The sequence below is a fragment of the Furipterus horrens genome, unplaced genomic scaffold, assembly GCF_987537825.1.
Source record: "Furipterus horrens unplaced genomic scaffold, mFurHor1.1.pri manual_scaffold_9, whole genome shotgun sequence".
NCBI classification, from domain to species: domain Eukaryota; kingdom Metazoa; phylum Chordata; class Mammalia; order Chiroptera; family Furipteridae; genus Furipterus; species Furipterus horrens.
This window is the reverse complement of record NW_028327179.1, coordinates 100,222,871-100,242,777: the sequence shown is the minus strand read 5'-3', so window position 1 is coordinate 100,242,777 and position 19,907 is coordinate 100,222,871. Positions and strand designations below refer to the sequence as shown.

General features: G+C 57.5%; 1 protein-coding gene across 1 annotated transcript in view; it reads left to right on the top strand.

Moving 5' to 3' along the window:
* The first annotated feature begins 8,028 nt into the window (after nt 1-8,028).
* Nucleotides 8,029-19,907, top strand: part of SMARCD3 (SWI/SNF related BAF chromatin remodeling complex subunit D3) — a 32,065-nt gene continuing 20,186 nt past the window's right edge. Inside the window, exons 1-2 of the mRNA XM_090287710.1 lie at nt 8,029-8,109; nt 9,777-9,917. Coding sequence (XP_090143836.1) covers nt 9,879-9,917 — 39 coding nt within the window. The 5' untranslated portion in view covers nt 8,029-8,109; nt 9,777-9,878. The remainder of the gene's footprint in view (nt 8,110-9,776; nt 9,918-19,907) is intronic.

Below are 19,907 nucleotides of genomic sequence, written 5' to 3'. Positions count from 1 at the left end.
GGGCCGGCTCGGGTTCGGAGCACCCTGTTTGCGGGGCGTCACAGGGTGTCGTCCCCGCGATGGCCGCCAGGCGACGCCAGGCTCGCGCCAACACGCTGCCTCCAGGCCAGTCTCCAGGTGTGAGTCTCTGGCTGCCGCCTCGGCGTCCCCAGGAGAAAATCGTTTCCAATGGAAATCTTCAAATGTAAACAAAAGCAGATCGAACGATATAATGAAAAGGCTAATCCAAGTGCCCCTATTCCTCCTAAATGCTGAATTCAACACGGAGCCCTGGGTAATGTTCTCATTGCATCAGCTTCTCCCAGACCCCGACTTAGACTGGCCACTCTCGTTCCAGGCCTGGGAGCTCCCTCACCCATTCTCCTGACAAACAGCAATGGCGACAGGGTGCTTGGTGCTGGGGATGCCACAGCGAGCCCTCCCGGAGCTGGATTTCTGGAGAAAACACAATCCAACCCAGGCCGTGCGGGTTTCCAGGGTGCAGCTCAGGGTTTGTTGGGAACCTAGTGTCTGCCTTCCGATGAGCAGGGCTTTACCAGGTGCGACGTGCTGGCGGGCGGCCCCCAGGTGGGCTCACCTGACCTGCTCTGTGCCAGCCAGAGGAACCCACGGGACCTATCCTGACCCCCCAGCACACCTCAGGGGGAAGGGCCCCCTTCCCCAGCTCATTCCCTGACACGCTGGCCGGGATGTTTGACCTCTACACCTTTCTGCCCCCTGCTACAGTCTTCTCTCTCCCCTGGGCCTCACTGCTGTCTTCCCAGCTTCCTCCCAGCCCCTGGCCCACGTGCTGCAAAACAGGGGCCCTGAGAACCAGAGGAGGCTCCTGCAGCTCGGCCACCTGGAGAGACACTGAGCCCGTCAGAAGAACTCCAACCCACAGCCCAGACCAGCCAACGGTGGCTGATTGGGTCGCCTCATACTAATGGCTGCAGGGCCCCACCGGCCACTGTAAGGACAAAGGAGAAACTGGGGAGGCTGGGTCCCTGTGAGCCCCCACCTCCTAGCCACCCCCCCCCAAGGCATTTCTCTTCCCCACCCTTATTTTTGTAAATAAGGAAACTGAGGCTCAGGGAGGTGGGTCCGTTTCTGGTGGCATCTGTAACACATTCCTCCAAATTGGTGGCTTAGAAAAACAGAGACTTATTGTCTCCCGGGTCTGGAGACCAGAGGTTTGAAATCAAGGTGTTGGCAGGATCATGCCCCCTCCAGAGGCTCTGGGGGACGGTGTGCTCCTTACCCGTTCCAGCTTCAGGCGGCAGCTGGCACTCATTGACCACTGGCCACGTCACTTCCTTCTTCCAGGCCAGCATCTTCAAGTGTCTCCCAGCCTCCTGTTCACAGGACCTTCTCCTCTGTGTGTGCCTCCCTCTTATAAAGACACTTGTGACCACATTTAGGGCCACCCAGGTCTTCCAGGATAGTGTCTCCACATCAAGATCCTTAACTTAATCACATCTGCAAAGACCCTCTTCCAAATAAGGTAGCATTTACAGTTACCACTTACCAGGACCTGATATCCCTGGGGTCATTATCAGCCTCCCATGGGGAGATAAGTTTCTTGCTCAATGTCACTCAGCTGATTAAGTGCTAAGTTGATGCATGAACCCTGGTCTGCCAGGCTGAAAAAGCCACACTTTTATTCTCCGGTGCCCCAGAAGTCTCTACTGTGGGGCCATCACCAGAACAGTGTGTCCCGTTCTCTCTGGTCAAGTGGCCACAGGAGTTGGGGGATGCTGGAAAGCTTCCCTGCTGGAAAGCATTTCCCCTCGGGGCCTGTCCCAGACCAAGTCAGGAATCCTTCTGAGGACACCCGTGCTGAGAGCCCAGGTCACCTGCAGGACAACCAGCAGAGCGATGGAAACCATCATCACATCCGTCATTGGTGCCTTCACACCACAGGTGTTTATCACCTGCTCTCAGGAGTGCCAGGTTCGGGGAACCTCCTGATGGCACTGACGTCTGGGGAAACCACAGTGGAGTTGCAGGAGAGGACAGGGAGGCACCTGTCTCCTCCTTCTCCCATATCTCCAAAACCAGGACAGAAAGAGGAACCAGTGTGGGATCAAACACTGAATTAATGACTCTATCATTGATCAACAATTGCAGTTAGTATCAGCAAGAAAAGAAAAAAAAAAAAAAGAAAAAGGACAGCGTGCGCCCCCTGGTGGGAGAGCACCGCACCGCATTACAGTGGGGCAGCCGGCAAGATCCAGGCTGCAGGAAACCCCGCAGCGCAAATGCCCCGGTTCCTTCCCACGCACGCGCACACGTGCACGTGTACACGCACAGGCACACGCGCGCGCGCGCACAGGCAGAGGTAAGTGCACACCTGTGCACACGCAGCGCCAAGAAACCTATAGGGTAAATGCTACTTCACCTGTGAGCCTAATTTGCATTCAAATAAGTTATTTTAAAAATGACACTAATAAAACAATTAGATATTTAAAAACTGAATATTTGGTGACATTAAGAAGATACTGTTAGTTTTTTAGATGCAATGATGATGTTATGATTATATAGTTTAATAAAAAATGTTTTATATTTATGTATTATGTGTACTTAAATATATTGTGCATTTAAATATATTTTATAAAATATTTTAAAGCTTAAAATAGCTATATCTCTTATATTTTAAATTATTTAAAATATTTTGCATTTTTATAATTTGAGTATTTTAAAATATTTCATTAAAATTATTAAAATATTTTATACTTTTTATTTATAATGCTTTTCTAAAAACAATCGTTTATCTCTGAGATATACACACTGAAATACTTATAAATGAAATAACTTGATGTCAGGGATTTTCTTTAAGTTAATGCAAAGAAGGGGGGGTGGATAGAAGCATAAATGAGACAAGACTGGCGTGAATTTTTGAAACGGATGACTGCACGGAGGTTCATTAGACTAGCCAGTAAGCTTGTGCATATGTTTAAATTTTTCATAAGAAAAAGTTTTTTAAAAATTAAAAGACAAATGGCATAGGGCCCCTTCGAAGGCTGCCGATCACCTAAGTGAGATGTTCTCTGCTCCTGAAACTTTTCCTGCTCCCGCCCGCTCCCAACTGGTGAGTCATCTTCCCACAGAGCCCAGGAGAGGGCGCTGTGCCCCCCTAAACAAGGTTTGTTGAGGCCGAGCGTCCTGTACTGCAAACCCGAATCTGGAGGCCCTGCGGATGCTCTGTCTATACTCATTGAAAGGATTCCTCTAGCCTGAAGCGGCGGGGAGGGTGATCAAGTCCCTCGTCACTATCTTTCCACCAGCACACTCCACGCCATCCCTGCCCAGCCTCCTCTGGCATCTTCCTGGTAGGATTCTTACTGTTGGAAGAGCAGAGAGCACCCCAATACCAGGAGGATCTCGTGTCACACGTCCCCCTTCTTGCTTGGACCAGAGAGGCTCCAGTGGGACTCAGCTCACCTCCACCGGTGCTTCTGAGGTCAGAAGTGGGGACTTCCACGGGTTCACCAGGAATCTCCTAAAACCAGAGATCCGGGCTCAGGAGGGAAGGTTGTGATTTCCGTGGGATGCTGGAGGCTATATATATATATATATATATGTTTTATTTATGGAGAAGTTCCACAATCTACCGCTGGCAAGCCAGAGGCCCAGGAGAGCTGATGGTGTAAGTCCCATCTTGAGAGCAGAAGATCAGTGTCCCAGCTCAAACAGGCAGGCAGCAAACTCTCCGTTACCCTGACTTTTTGTTTTATTCAAGGTTCCATTGGATTGGATGAGGCCCGTCCACACTACGGAGCGTATACGCTTTATTCAGCCTACTAATTCCAATATTAATCTCATCCAGAAACACCCAAAGTAATGTTTAACCAAATATCTGGGCACCGCATGACCCACACAAGTTCATACGTAAAAGTAACCATCGCAGAGGGTGATAGATACATAATTTCATTAGCTCGATGGTGGTGGTGGTTTAACAGCAAATATATGTATCCGTTTCTCCTAGCTCAGCAGTCAGTGGTCTTAGTTACTGGTGGCTACTGTAACAAACTGCCACCAACTGAGTGGTTTAAAAGAATACAAATGTATTCTCTCACAATTCTAGAGACCAGAAGTCCTAAATCAAGGTGTGGGCAGGGCCATGCTCCCTCTGGGGGCTCTAGGGGCTCCGTGTTCCTTACATTTTCCGGCTTCTGGTGGCTCATCTGGTGAATCTTTCTCCGCCACGTCTTCACGTCAGCTTTTCTGGAGTGTGTGTGCCTGAGTGTGTGTGCGTCCATGAGTGTGTGCAACCTCCTTCTGCCTCTCTCTTGTAAGAACTTCCGCTTTGGTGTTTCGAGCCCACACAGATAATCCAGGATAATCCCATTTCAAGATCCTTAATTTAATTACATCTGCAAAGATACTATTTCAAGTTAGTTAATACCAACAGGTTCCGGGCATTAGAAGGTGGATATATCTTTGGGACCTGTCGTTTGGATGTTGAATTTGGTCACATGCTTTTTCTGCAGTGATTGATGTGATAATGTGATTTTTCCTCTTTAGCCTGTTAATATGGTAGGTTATATTGATTGATTTTTTTTACATTGATTTTTTTTTTTACATTGATTGGTTTTTAAATGTTGAACCAGCCCTGCATGCCTGGAATGAACATCCCACATATGTTTCTTACCTGTTGTCTTTCTCGCTTGACGGTAAGTTGCAGGTGGGCAGAAACTTTTTGGTTCGTTTTGTGCATCGTTATCTCCCAGTGCCTAAAACAATGTCAGGCATAGCTAAGCCCTCAGTACTTATTCGTTGGGTTGGTGAAGGAACAGTATCGAGGTGAAGGGAATTCCCCAAATTATACTGAAAGGAAATTTCAGGATGACAGCTGTGGGCAACCAGTCCAGACTGGAATAGGTCAGCTCAGAGTTGTGTGAAGGATCAGGAAGAAGCCTGGGGGCTGTGCATTTGAATCCCAGCTCTGCCATGTGCTAGTTCTGTGACCTCAGACATGTCCCTTGACCTCTCTGAGCGTCACATTGTATCTTCTGTAAATGCAAATAATAACATCCATCCTGCAGGATTGTTGGGAAGACAAACACAGACACACTGCAGTGCACGTGGGACGGTGAGAAAACACTTCTTTACTCTTTTTCCTAGCATTTAAAATCTTTTTAAATGGTGGTAAAATACCAGTAACAAAATTTACCATCTGAACCATGTGCAAGTGCACCGTTCAGTGGCATTAATTAATAGTAAGTACACTCATATTGTCGCACAGCCATCCCCACCACCATTTCCAGAACCTCTTCACCTCATGAAGCAGAAACTCTGTCCCCATTTGACACTAACTCCCCATTCAACGTCCATCTCCGTCCCCTCCAGCACTTGTACTCGCCTCTGTGACTGCGCTTCGTCCCTCCTCCCAGGTGCGGGGAGCGGCTTACAGGTTATTACTCGCCCCCGTCTGGCTGAGAGGCGTCTTTTTCACCCCGGCCCCACGGAGCTGAGTGCGGAGCCTGACACGGTAATGCCAACTGTCAGAAGGAAGGCAAAATGAAGGAGGCCACCGAGCAGAGGCTCTCAGTGGGCTGTGGCCAGAGGCACATGCCTCGCAGTCTGAGTTTACATAGTAGGTGCTCAGAATATATGGAAAATTGAAATGATGCTAAAGATGACTTTTGAAAACTTTTACTTAGTTTTCGAATGGGTGAAACAGTCTCAATTCAAAAGCTGCAGAAGGCAAGTCTCCCTCCAATGCCTCCCAATGCCTCACCCCTCCTCCAGCCCCTCACCGGAGGCACCACGCCTGGCCAGTTCCTTCTGTATCCTTCCGGAGGACGGCATGTGTGAGTGTGTGTGCGTGTACACACACGTTAGCATGCTTTACACACTCTTCTGCACACCTTGCTTCTTCCACGCCCCTTATCTTTGAGATCCTCCTCTATCTGGATGGAGAGAGCTTCTCCATCTTTGACAGCATTCATTGAACAATGAATTTATCTTGTCATCTGTTCTTTCTGCCTCCTCTCACCTGGTTACACTTGTCGCACCACTTATTTAATCTGTCACCTGTTGGTGAACATTTAGGCTGTTCCAACTTCTTGCTGTATAAGCGCTGATGCATGAACAACCTCGGGCCCCTTACCTCTAGCTCAGGCGGCCCCGCCTCTGCTCAGCACTCCCCAGCCCTCTGGGGCCTGCACTGTCGGCCCCTCCACCGCCACAGCCCATCTGCTTGTGCTGGCCCGTGGGGTGCCCAGGCCAGGAGGCCCCAGTCTCACCCTCCCAGAGCTCACAGCCCAGAGGGAGAGACAGACAAGGGAACAGTGACTTAAAATCAAGGTGCTAAGTGCTGGGATAGAGGTCTGCAGCCCGCCCGCCTGGGAAGTCATCTAGAAGGGCTCTGGGCTTTTAATCCTGATTATCTTAACCCTGATGCAGGCTGCCTGGGTGACTTCCTCACCACAGTAAGTGGGAGGAGGAGGAAGGAGCCACAGGGTAGGGGCCAGGATCAGAGGAGGAGGGACCTGCCCCTGTGGCCGCTCCGCCTGCCAGTGTGGGCCAGGCCTAGACCAGCTCTGGGCCTGCTGCCCCCACGGAGGCCTGGCTGTCTGCTCTCCCTCAGGGGCCTCTCTGATGACCCACACCCACCCCTACACACACCCTGATGTCAGGACCACCTCTGCTCAGTTTCAAAACTAGCCACCTGTCCCTTCGGAAAGATTCATTTTGTGAAGCTTATTCCACCAAGTTAATCTCTGGGGATGGTGGGAGGGGCGGGGGTTGGGGGCAAGGAAGTGGGAACTGTCTAAATAGACTCTTCCCGGCCCGGAGAAGTGAGGCAGCAGCGCTGACCTCGGGCACCAGGCCCATGTCTTGGGAAGCCGTTCAAGCCCCTCCAACCCCGCTATTCAGACAGCTCTCCTCCTGTCCCTAAGGTTACAGAGCATGGCCTTCCCCACGTGAAAACACCCACTGCCACTCCCTTCCCTCCATGGCCAGGAGCCCCTGGCTGACAGGGCGGCCTCACCTGCACTCCTGCCCCTGCCCTAGACGGGGCGCAGGCATAGGGCGGATGGAGGGCATGAAGGAAGCAATTGGGTGAAAAGCCCACAGTGGGTCCTCTGAGTAGCCAGGGCTAGGAGGGTGCTCTGGGCAGGGATACAGAAAACAGGGACAAGGTGCCAGGGGCACTGGGAGGAACTGAGCGTGTCTTCCCGGGGCTGCGCCAAGTACATTTCTGGCTGGTTTCCTGTCGACATATTTTAGAAGGCCCGTAGAGCAGCATTATCCACAGTGGCCAGGAGGTGGAAGCAACCCAAGTGCGCCCGGACAGGTGAAGGGATAAACGAAACGTGGTCTGAATACACTGAATACAGACGTATGTTGTTTGTACACGTGCAGTGGAATCTTAGCCTTAAAAGGAAGGAAATTCTGACACAGGCCGGAACACGGGTGAACCCTGAGGGCGTTACGCTTGTTGAAATAAGCCAGACACAAAAGGACAAGCACGACATGGTTGCACTGACATAAGGTACTCAGACGAGTCAAGTTCATAGAGATGGGGAGCCTATGGCGCCATCAGGGCCCCACCCCCACCCCCGGTGTGGCTGGACGTCCAGAAAGGGCTTCTCTCGGCCCTTGGAGTCCTTGCAGACATAGGAGTAACGCTGACGAGGGGCCTAGATTGGACCATGAGTGCGCCAGCGCACACCGCCGGGGAGTGGGCGGTCACAGCCTGACCCTGAACCTGGAGTGGAACCTAAGCACCACCTACCCCCGCCAGGCTGTGCGTTGTGCGAGTGTGTGTGTGTGTGTGTGTGTGTGTGTGTGTGCGCGCGCGCGCACGTGTGTGGTCCCGAAGTGGGTAAGGTCCGGGGTCACCGAGAAAGCTCTGACGGCCCGTGTGAATCCGCGGGCGCGCAGGTGCATCCCCGGGCCCGGCGCGCCGCGGCGCTCCCCGCGTGGCGACCGCACGTTGGGCGGGATGGGGCGACGCTGCCTGCGCTGATCCCTAACTCATTATTAAGCTGCTCGCTCTTTGCAGACGCTCCCTGCGCCTCCCCCGCTCGGGGCTGCAGCGGCGCAGGCGCCGGGCCGAGCCGAGCGCCGAGCCGGGAGCGGGCGGCCGCGCTCCGGGCCGGGGTCCCGGGGGAGCAGGTGAGCGACCCGCGCCGCGCGGCCCCCAGGCCCCCGGCGGAGACGCCGCCCGACAGCGCTGCGCCGGCGCCCCCGCCTTCCCCGCCTGGCAGTGCCCGGCCTGCCTCTGCTGGCATCACCCCTCCTCCCCCCGCCTGGTTTCTCCTCTCCTCCCGCCCGCCTGGCATCCCTCCTCCACGTCTGGCATCCCTCTGCCCCGGCCTGGCGTCTCCCTCCTTATCCCTCGCCTGGCACCTTCCCCTTACCTGGTAACCCCCTTCTCCCTGCCCGGAATCCTCTCTCCTTTCCTGGTGTCTCCCCCACTCCTGACTCCCTTCCTCGCCCTGCGTCCCCCAGCCTGGTACCTCTTTCTCCTGCCCCTGCCTCGCATCTCTGCTGTGACTGGCAGACTCTCACCCGCCCTCCTCTCCCTTACCTCCCCTCCTCACCCCTGCCTGGCAGGGTGCCCTCCTTCTCCTACCTGGTACCTTCCCATCCTTCCCCCTTGCATTCCCCCTCCATCCCTGTGTCTGGCACCCTCCTGCCTGGTACCTTCCTCTCCTCCCTCCAGTCTGGCACCTGCCCTCCTCCTCCTTGCCTGTCACTTCCCCTCTGCCTGGCACCTTCCCATTCCGCTCCTGCCTGGAATTTTTGCCCTCCACCCCACACCCCTGCCTGGCACTTCCTTCCTTCCCCCTGCCTGGCACCTCCCTTCTTCCCCTGCCTGGCACCTGCCCTTCTCCTCCTGCCTGGCACCTCCCTTCTTCCCCTGCCTGGCACATGCCCTTCTCCTCCTGCCTGGCACCTGCCCTCCTCCTGCTGCCTGGCACTTCCTTCCTTCCCCCTGCCTGGCACCTCCTGTATTCCCTTTGCCTGGCACTTCCCTCCTTCCCTCTGCCTGGCACCTGCCCTCCTCCTGCCTGGCACCTGCCCTATCTTCACTTGGCACCCCCCTCCCTGTACACCTCTCTCCCATTCAGGTGTTCCTCTGTCTCCCGCCTCCCTGCAGGGCATCTACGCCAACCCTGAGCTGGTAACCTCTCCCCTGCTGGCATCTTCCTCCCTATCACCCTTCTCGGAGTCGCCCCCTGGCCACCAGCCCCTACACATGACCCTGAACCACTCTCTAGCTGCCCCCTCTTCACCTCCTACCTACAGCATGGCCCTCTCCTCATCCGCACACCCTTCACCTGCCCAGGGACTTCAGCACTGAGCTGCCCACAGCCCAGGCCCACGGGGTGAATCCAGGGACCCTGTGCACACAGGGAGGGTGCTACGTGCCTGTCACCCCTACAATTCCCTCAGGGCGCCCCTGGGGACAACCAGAAGTACCCAGGTCCCATCCTGGCCGGTGACCATGCCCTTCCCCTCCAATCCCTGGCTCTCTCCCCTTCCTGTTGCCAAGTCCCCAGAACTCGTGTTCCCTGCCTCAGCTCTGCTTTGCCCCAGCTCCGTCCTGCGGGAGCTGCTGTCTGACGGCTTCCTGCGCACACACCGCTCCTACCCTCTCCCCTCCCCCGCGCTCATCCCAGGCTGGCCCTCACCCACTGCCTGGGGGCCTGGTCACTTCCTGTCAAGGTTGGTCCCTGATGGCCCCCCGCCCCAGGGTCTTCACCAGCCTGCTGAGGCGCCCGAACCAGCTCTGGGGCTCAGGGTCCGGCCGCCGTCCCACTGCCCTCTCCTTTCAGATCCTCCTCAGAATGGCGCTTGCAGCTGCAGGCGCAGCGGGCGCCGGGCCCGGGCGCCAAGGGGGCACTGGATGACCGCCCCGCTGCAGGAGCCTGCCACCTATGACTCCAGGCCTTCAGCACCCGCCCGCAGTGGTACAGGTAGGCGCCGCCTCCCCCACCAGCCTGGGAGCAGGAGCCCTGGGGCCCCACGGAGGCTTGCTGGCTCTCTGCCTCTCTCAGAGCATCTGTCCCCAGCCAGACCCGTGACAGTGCCTCTTCTCAGCTCTCTCACATCTGGAGCTCCTGTCCAAACCCTGCTGACATTTCCCTTCACCCTCACCTGCCGGTGACCCTCAGTCCTGCCACTCAAAACTAGAAGCCAGGGACAAACCAGCCTGAAGCCCAATTTTTGGTTCATGTGGAAATGATCTGGGGCTCTGGCTTGTTCCACTTCCTCCCCACTAACAGACATCCAAACATATGCACCCCCCATGTACATATGCACACCCCGTGTGCACCCCCCCATATGCACAACACCCTGTGGGCATGCACACCCCATGAGCACACACACCCTGTATGCACACACACCCCACATGCATGCACACCCCGTGTGCACACCCCCCCATATGCACAACACCCTGTGGGCATGCACACACACCCACACATGCATGCACACCGCACATGCATGCACCCCCACATGTGCACTCAAACACTCATGTGCATACACCCCACATGTGCATGCACACCCCCACGTGCACGCACACTCCACATGCACACATGCCCCATGCGCATGCACCCCCTGTGCACGTACACCCCCACATGCATGCACACCCCCACGTACACACACACCCGCACATGCACGCACACCCCCACGTGCACGCACGCCCGCACACGCACACACACCCACACATGCACACACACCCGCACACGCATGCACCCCCCCACGTGCACGCACACCCGCACACGCACGCACACCCACACATGCATACCTGCTTGCCACCTGCTGGAGGAACCTGCCAGCCCTGGCACAGCTTGGCCTCCAGAAACCGAAGCCCAACATGCTGTGGCAAATGTCTCAAAGCCCTCCAGGGCCTGAGCGACCTGGGCAGGGGTTTGTTCTTGGCGGGCAGGGTGCGCTCAGAGGTGGTCCCGGGGAGGCCTGAGCCTCCGCCCGGCAGAGTGGGAGGAGGACGGCCTGGCCAGTCCCATGGCGTCAGTGCCCCTGGCCCGGAGGAAGTGCTGAGGCTCCGCGTGGAAAGGCCACCTGCGGGAGAGCCCTGTCATCCGTGCCCAGGGGCCGGGGCTGGTCAGGAGGCTGTGGTCTGGTGTGCGCTCTGCCTGCCCAACAGTGCACCCCGCTGCCTCGCTGGCGGGGTCCCCGGGGCCAGGCTGGGTGCTGGGAGCCAGCCTTGCCCTCGGGCCCGCGTCCAGCATCCAGCGGGAGGAGCTGACTTAGGCCACCACAGAGGAAGTGCCACAGATGCTGCAGGCCCCAGGGCTCTGAGCAGGGACATCTGGGGAGAGCTCTTGATGGGCAAGCTGAGGTGGCCTTTGGAGACCAGAGGGTGGGAGCGCTGGGGCCAGGGTCAGGGAGCGGGCTGACCCGGGACGCCTTTCCCAGCCTCTTTGGCCTCAGAAGCTGCAGCGGGGCTCACCCTCCTGGCAAGGCTGCTCTGAAGGCAGGGGCAGCCCTGCCTGTCTCCCCACGACGCCCACCCCAGTGGCTGGGCTGTTCCCAGGGCAGAAAGGGGTGGGGCTGTGGGCTGGCCCAGAGGACACTGTCCCCTGCTATACTGGTCACCATGAAAACAAATGCAGTGAGGGCAGAAAGTCCAGGCCCCCAAAGAGAGGCCCTGCTCTCTGCCCCACAACCCGGGCACCTGCGTGCGCCTCAGCTGGCAGGCTTGGGTTTTCCTGCAGAATTTTACAGGAAGGACATGAGCGTGTGCATTACACATGTTCTTCCCAGGCGGCCCTTCAGTTCTGGGGTGTCTGAGGGGGAGGCAGCTGAGGTCCCTGGGAAATGAGCCAGAGCCAGGTGCCCACATGGTGAGTCCTCCTAAATTGCTGCTGATGCGGGGGGTACTGAGCTAAGCCATGAGGGCCACCCCGGCCACAGTAGATAGGTGACCCCGGCTGTTTCCGGCCTTGCCTGAGGATGGGCAGTGGGGAGGGGAGGCTGGGCGGCCCTGGGGGATTGGTGCATCCTAGAGTGACACCTGGTGTCCCACGCCCCCCACACCCCATCATGAGGTGAATCTCAGATTTCACTGCGATTCCTGGGAGTGAGGACCCCCAACCTCCCTGTGTGAGGAAGATGGTGAGGTGCTAGGGAAAGTTTCTGGCAGTTTCTTTTGGAGGCAGGAGCCTGAATTTGGCCTTCATTCAGCGTGTGCAGTGGCAGGTGTGGAGCTGCCTTTGATGCTTGGTGGCTTGGGCGCATGCTGTCACTCAAGTGCTGACAAGCTCCCAGGTAGCCAGCATCCAGGTCAGGCACGCCAAGCTGGGGACTGTGTTTGCCCGCCCCCTCCCCGCACCCCCCCCCCCCCCCCCCCCCGCCCCTCAGCGCTTCATGTTGTGACAGCAAGTGAGAACTGATAGTCAAGCGGCAGAGGTAATGAGCTGGCGGGTGTCACGGCGTCACAGTGTCACGGGAGGAGGTGTCACGGGAGGAGGATGAATGACATCAGGTTTGCTGGATTCTGACTTTCTTGAATTGCTGCCCCAGTGGGGTCAGCCTGCTTCTGGTGGGCGCTCAGCTGAGGGACACTTTGTGGGGCTGTGTCCCCTGTGTCCCATGCTGAGGCATGTTCAGACTGTCGGTGACCCGTAAGGGACCCTACAGGAGAGTCGTTCTCAGCCCGGTCCACCGTTTGATTTGCGTCCCCAGCTGTGAACCCGATTTCTCTGTCACCTAAACCTCCAGGAAATTTGAGTCTCATGAGCACATTCCCTGCTGGAGTTGACAAACTGGGGTCACTCCATGTCAGGCTTCTCTCCGGACCACAATGCGTCTTGGTCCTGCAGCGAGGACCAGCGTGCTGGGACGGAGGAGGGGACCAGGGGCGCGGAGATGCCCCATCTTATTCTGGGAAGCGCTGAAGGTGGTTTGCAGAGACATGTGCAGGGAGGAAATTGGGGCGCAGGGAATACAGGGAAGGGGAGACACGTGGCCAGGAAGAGGTCAGTGCAATCACGCAAACCGAGAGGCCCGGGGGCCCCTCCCACGTGTGGCCCGTGAGCAGTCCCGTGGTTCGCACCGCCCATATGACAAAAATCAAACCACTGGCTCAGAAACACTATGATGTCTGGCACCGCAACCCCAGGAAGTCTCTCCTGTGTGACGACATAAAGGGGTCACTGTGTGACCACGGTACGCAATATCCTCAGCAACACCGCGGCCGTTCCTAGGCTAAGGCCGGGCCCCGCCAGCTGGGCCACCATGGAAACCTTGCTGATCGTGCTCCGTCCAGTGATAAAATGTAGAAAAACTAAGGGGATGCATTGCCGGCCTTCAGTAAATCCCTCCTGTTAACATTTACAACAGTGTTTCCGATAAATATCACACGGAGTCCCATTCCTGGGGTCAGGGGGCTGTCCTCTTGGGAAAGCAGAGCCCTCGGTCAGCAGGGATGCCCGACAGGTGAGCATGGGTGCGGGGAGGGAGCTGTCACCCCTTACCCCCAGGTCCTGAGCTCAGAAGGGCGCACGGGTGGCAGGGCTTTCTCAGGGGCATTGCGGGCAGAGCTGGACTGAAGGAAGAGGCTTGAGTCTGAGGTCCGGATGTAGCGCTGGCTTTGCTTGAGTGGGGCACGGCCACAGGGGGACAAGGGCAGGCTCGCTGCTGGGGACAGCCCTGAATTCACCTCCCCCCACCCAGAAGAGGAACTTGTCCAGTGGGTGGTGGAGCCTGACCACCCCATCAGACAGCGCCCCCTCCAAGGGGAAGAGTGTGGAGAATGGCAGCAGAGTCTTATGCCAGAGTCTTCTCTTCGGAGGAATAGAGTAGGATCTCTCTGTGAACACAAGAGACCAGAGTCCCCTCTTCAGTGGTCATGTTGCTGACCGCCCAGACCTGGGAGTGACCTTTGACCCTACCCCTTCCTTCTCTCTCCATCAGAACCATCACCACATTTTGTAATTTGGTTTTATTTCCTAGACACAGCTCAGTTCCAACCTTGCTTCCCACGTCACCACCCCGGTCCATCGCTGCTGCCTTCTGCCCAGGCCACTGAGGTCGCCACCTAACCGGGTCCCACGCTCAGTCTGGCCCCCACCCCCAGCCCCAGCCCACCAGGGCATCCAGAATGGGATTCCTGCGGCACAGCCCTGGCCCGGTCCGTCTTCCATTCCCTCGTGGCCTTCAGGCACCTGCCCGCAGTCGTGGCCTTCAGGCACCTGCCCGCAGTCGGGGCCTTCAGGCACCTGCCCGCAGTCGGGGCCTTCACACAGGCGGTTGGTTCCCTTTGCCAGCAGTGCCCTTCCAGCCCCCTCATCTGCCTCGCTGAGCTCGTTCTCCAAGGCTTGCCTGAAATGCCACTCCTTCTGGGTGCACGTTGTCCCTCGCCGTTTAGTGTAACGGCCCCCTTCTTATGTACCAAACCCGTAAATATTCCCTGCTAGAGCTCCTCAAAGGCACAGATCGCCTCTGTCTTGTTCTGCACAGGACACAAAACTATTCCTTGAATGAGCGAGCGAAAGAATGAGACAGTCGGGACAGACAGGAGGTGGCCCTGACGCCTGCCATCCCTTTTACTGTTGGCCCTGCCCTCTCTACAGCCCCACGACCCCAGGGTGGCCCTTTCTTGCCTGCCCTCCTTGACCTGCGGGCACCCGAGCTGCCCCCTTCCACCATCCCTCGGACACAGGACCTGTCCCCACGTTCTGAAGCTCAGTCCATCCTCCGTTGTTCTCGTGGTGAGGAAGCTGCTTCCTCCCGGTGACCTTGGTCTTGCCCTTCAGAGTCACAGAGCATATTTCTGCTTCCCTGACATCCGTCCGCCTCCGGACGTGCGGGGACGGTCCTCACACGCTCTCTGCATCTGCTCTCAGGGACATCCAGCTCCGGCTTCTTCAGATGTTTCTACCTGGGGGCATGTGTGGGTTGCTCATGACCTTGGTGCCCCCTGGAGAGAGGCCGGAGGGGGCAGGGCCACCCAGTGGTGTCAGCCTTCCCAGGCTCTCGTCTGTAAGGTGGGACTGAAGGCCCCTCCTGTAAAGACTGGGCGGGCGCTGAGTTCTGAGCACTCAGCCACGCCCCGCACGTGGTGGGCATCGGGTGTGCCCTCCTCAGGGCACGGGTTAAAATGCGGCGCCCAGTGCTGCCCCGGGCCAGGTGTCATCTATAGACCCCAGAGCACAACTCTGTCACTCAGTGACCGGTGTCCCCCTTGGTTCCAGGTCCAACCCGCTGTTGGCTCCTAAAGGTGGGGGACAGGGGGCAGGGAGAAGCCCTTGCGGCTTCCTCCCTGCAGCCAGGATGTCCCTGTCCCTGGTCCCACATCTGTAGCCTCAGGTGCAGTCATCTTGTGAACTTGGGTCCGTCTTTCCAGCCCGCAGCGCTCTGCTCCCTCAGCCTGGTGCCGTCTGCATATTTGAGAGGCTGAATTTTTGCCTCTAATATAGTTTTTAGTTGGAACGAAAAAGTAGGTGACCAGCATGGGGGTCCAAGAGAGAGAGCCCCGCGGCCCTCCGGCCCTCCGGGGCTGCGGACGGATTTGACTCGGTTTCAGCAGCTGAATCAGCAGCAGGGCCGCAGGTGGGTGGCTTTGAGGAGGTGCTGCGGGAAGTGGGGGGGAGGTTCCCGTGGGGGCGGCACTGAGGAGAGGAGAGAGAAGCCGAGCTCCTGCCTCGTCACAAATCCTAGTCCACCCTCCCCACCCAGCAGGAAGCACCATTTTGCTTTTGCTTTTTCTCGCCTCGATTTACCCCAGGAGCCTCTACTTTACCACCCCTTACTCTGTCTCCCCCGGCCTCTCCCTTCAGGTAAAAACCCTGTCTTAGAAACCCTTTCAAAAGTGTGGCTCCGTTGGTTGGAGCATCGTCCTGTCAACCAAAAGGTCACGGGTTCGATTCCCGGTCAGGGCACATGCCCGGGCTGCAAGTCCGCCCTGCTCAGGGTGCGTGCGGGAGGCGGCCCGATCCCTGTTTCTCTCTCACATCGGTGTCCCCCCTGCCTTCCTTCCTCTCTCTCTAAAATCAATAAGCATGTCCGTCGGTGAAGATTTTTAAAAATATGCCTGTTAAAAAAAAACCTAAAATATATATATACCTGTTCAGTGGATGGTAGCCTCACGTGTTAAGACCCCCCCGCCCCCCACGACTGCCCTCCACCTGCACTGCCCACCCTTCACTCCCTCAGCAGCACCTGAGACGGAGCCGCCGGCCCCCTGCAGGAGGGGCAGAGCCGGCGCCGTGGGGTCAGAACACCAGTGGCCGGCGCTGACAGAGGGCTCACGGCGAAGTTAAGAACTGCTTCCAGAGTTTTCATATCTCACTGATTTAGCCTCACCCAGAACACTGTGAGGTGAACGCCTTTATTATCATCACCACTTCTTTAAAAGTGTATTTGATTGATCATCCTGTTACTCATCCTCACTTTTGAGATGAGGTTCAGTGACACTCCCCCCCCCCCCCCCCCCCGGTGGTCAAGGTAAGAGCCCCAGCCGGGGTCTGTCCATCCAGCCTCTGGAGCTGTGCCATGGCCCAAACTGCAGGCCGGGCCCCTGTACCTCCAGCCCTGAGACCCAAGGCCAAAGGTTAAGTGTTTCAGCGCTGAAAGCCCAGGCCACTCATGGACATTAATTGCTGGGCCCGCAGGGGCATGAGAGGGCCTGGCCCCTGAAACAGGGAAGGGGGGTTGGTGCACTGGAGAGCTCTTTCCCCTTCAAACAAGGGGCAGCCCCTCCGCACCCCCATCTGACTATTCCAAAGCGTGGGTGGGCTTCCGTTGCTGGATTTTCCATTTCTTAAGCAGTTCTGGAAATCTGGCCTTTGAGGTGAAATCCGCCAGTTGCTAAGGTTTCTGAGAGGGTTGAAGACGCAGGGCAGTCGCAGCGGAGGCTGCCTGCCTTGTCCGATTTGTGACATCCACCTTGAACTTTCCTCACCCCACCCCCACCCCTTGTCGTCTCTCTGTCTCTCCTGATCAGTTCGTTTCTCACTCCGAGACCGTGAGGGCTCCCCCGTATCAGTGGGCCTCAGTTTGGGAAATGTTGCATTAAGAGTTGCTGTCGCGTTAGGTAGGTAGTCTCTTGCCGCCAATGACTTATAAACAAAATGTGAAGAACCTTGTCAAAACTTGGGGACCCCTCCCAAGCATCAGGGTGGGACCCCATCCTGAGATGCATCACTCGTTAATCCTCAATGGTGCGCCGCTGATGGGAAGGGCAGGGGGCTGCTGTGAAACTCCCCCCCCCAACTGTCTGTATTTAAACCCCGGGCAGTGACCCCCACCTTCCACACTACTTCACTCTGTCTGGCTCCGCATCAGTCATTAACCTTCTGCCCCTCATCTTTAAAATGGGTATGGTAATGTTATCCTGCCCTTTCCCTTCCTGGGATGTTGAAAGAACCAGATTATACCGTGAAACTGGACTGCTTTGTAGGCCCTTAAGCTCCGTAAAGATATATGTGTTGATTTGGAGGTGTTGGGCAAAATCTCCCCCCACATCTTGAGTCTGGCACCTGCACGTGGGCTGCATGCGGAGGGGCCCGGGTAAATACCCAGCCACTGGCTCTTCCCCGGCTGGGAAGGGGGCGCCGAGCTCTGATCCGTACTGTTCGCCGATTCCCGTGGTGCCAGCACTCCTACGTGGCTGATTTAAAACTATACGTGACACTCTGGCATGGGACTGGGCGTTCCTGTGACGGAGAAAGTTTACTGCCAGTTGAAGACTGAGCCCAAAGAGGGTAGATTGTCGGGAGAGAGGGCTTTGTCCTGGTACCTGTCCTTGTTCAATACTTTCAGCAAAGACCTGGGCGAAGAGAGAGGGCTGTGCTCACTGGATTTATGTCTGGTGCCCGGCTGGAAAGGACAGTAAACATGTCGGATAATGGAATTGAGATGCAGGATCTCTCAAGCCAGAATACCGGACTACGGCGTAACCAGATGAATATGAACAGGAATATGTGTCTGTTCTTGAGTCCACAGAGGCAGCGTGGCCGGGATGGGTTGGGGGGGTGCTTTGGCACAACAGAGTGGGAGTAGAATGAGAATTGACGGTTTTGTTGACTGAGTTGAACACAGGTCCCAAGGGGGAGGGGTCGTTACCAAAGAGTCATTCATTGATGACTGACCTTGTTCAGCCGTCTGCGCCTTAAAGAATGTTCACGTGTCCTCTCGTGACTGTTGTGTGACTCACAGGAGCCCAGGGAGGCCGGTGAGATGATGCAGGGCCCCTTCTCGCGACGAGGAGATGGAAGTGAAGACGGCGGGCAGGGCTTGGCGCTCTTTTCTCTTGTCCGTAGGGCTGGGGAGGGACACCGACTGGTCCCTCTGGGCTGCGCGGAGGCAGCACGCTGTTCAGAGAGCCGTGCTGAGGGTGTGGGGCAGAGTGGATGGCCCACGGACTGGCACACAGATGACAGGCAGACACGCATAGGGACAGTGAAGGGCAGTGTTGGGCGTGGGTCTGGACCCAGCGCTGCCCCAAAGTGCCACACACAAGACACTGGAGCAGCAGGAAAGCGTGTTCTCGCAGTCCTGGAGGCCAGGAGTCTGAGGTCAAGGTGTCAGCCGGCTGGCTAGCGCGGGGGGCTGTGAGGAAGGGCTGTCTCCTCGGCTTGTTGGTGGCTGTCTTCTCCTGCGGTTCCTCACATCACCGTCCCCCTGTGCGTGTCCGCCTGTGTCCAGGTTCCCCGTTGTATAGTGAGACCGGCCACCTTGGATTAGAGTCACCCTAGTGACCTTCTCTTAGCTTGATGACCTCTGTAAGGACCGCGTCTCCAAGCAAGGTCACATTCTGAGGGGCTGGGGGTTAGGACTCCAACAAATGACTTTGGAGGGGAGGACACAGTTCACCCCACAACAGGGGGTTGGGGACCACTGCTTCCACATTGGGAGTCATGTCTCAGGCAGGAGAGAGATGAGCTCTCAGAGGCTAGGACCGCCAGGAGGCATGACCCTGGGGACAGCTGGACTCCCCGCGCTGTTCAATGCCTGGGGCCCCTGGCTGCTGGAACACAGTCTCCTCACCTGGCCCCGGCTGTTCCCTCATGGGGATGCACGCAGCCAGAGCAGGGCCCTCTTCCTTTCTGTGCTGCGGCTACCCCGGTGTTCGGTCAGTGTGCCACGCGTGCGTGCCAGCCTGCAGCTAGCTCCCCGGGACTCTTGGTGTGGCGGCAGCCGCAGGCTTCTCCACCACGGCCACCAAGGCCCACGGCCACCACGCAGCGGCTCTTCTGGGCAGGGAGCTGTTAAGGGCGATTGTCTTCTCTGAAAGGACCCCCATCCTCCTACGCCGGCGCCGGGCCAGGCTGCCCTGGCTGCAGGCTTCACTGAGAGAGACGTTCTTCACCAGCACTGGTGCTGCCCCCACACACGCACACCTCGTGCTGGAGCTGCTGGGAGCTGACCAGAGCTTCCCGCGTCCCCCAGCCTGTCCAGGCCTTCAGTCCCAGCAGCCGCTCGCCGGTCCGCAAACTCACGTGTCAGGAGGGCCGAGGCTGCGTCGCGCGTGCGAGTCAGCAGCGCTTCTCACAGTGAGTCCTCCAGGAGGTGCTGCTGAGCGTGGGGAAGAGGAGGCAGGGGTGGAAAGGAACCAGCGCAGGGGGAGGCCCTGCTCTGCCTTCGGACGCCCCCGTCTGCAGCCCCCAGACCCGGCTTCCCTAGGCCCGCAAGCAAGCAAGCGGCCTTACGAGTTCTTCTCAGAGGGAACTCCCGCTGGTTTGCTGTGGGGGCCCCCAGAGCGTCCCCCTCTGCCTCCCCTCCTGCATCCCTGCCTGAGTTCCCGGGCTGCACACTCAGGCTTCCCACCCAAGGCCCAGCCTGCCTGCGAAGGGCCGCTCCCTGCTCCGGGGAGCTCCCAGTAGTTTGCCAAGGACCCGGGCTCCCCACCAGGCCCCCAGAGCCACCATGAGCCGCCACGATGAACGCTGGCCTGGCCGACCGCTCGCCGGGACCCTCCATGGCATTTGTGACCCCAGCAG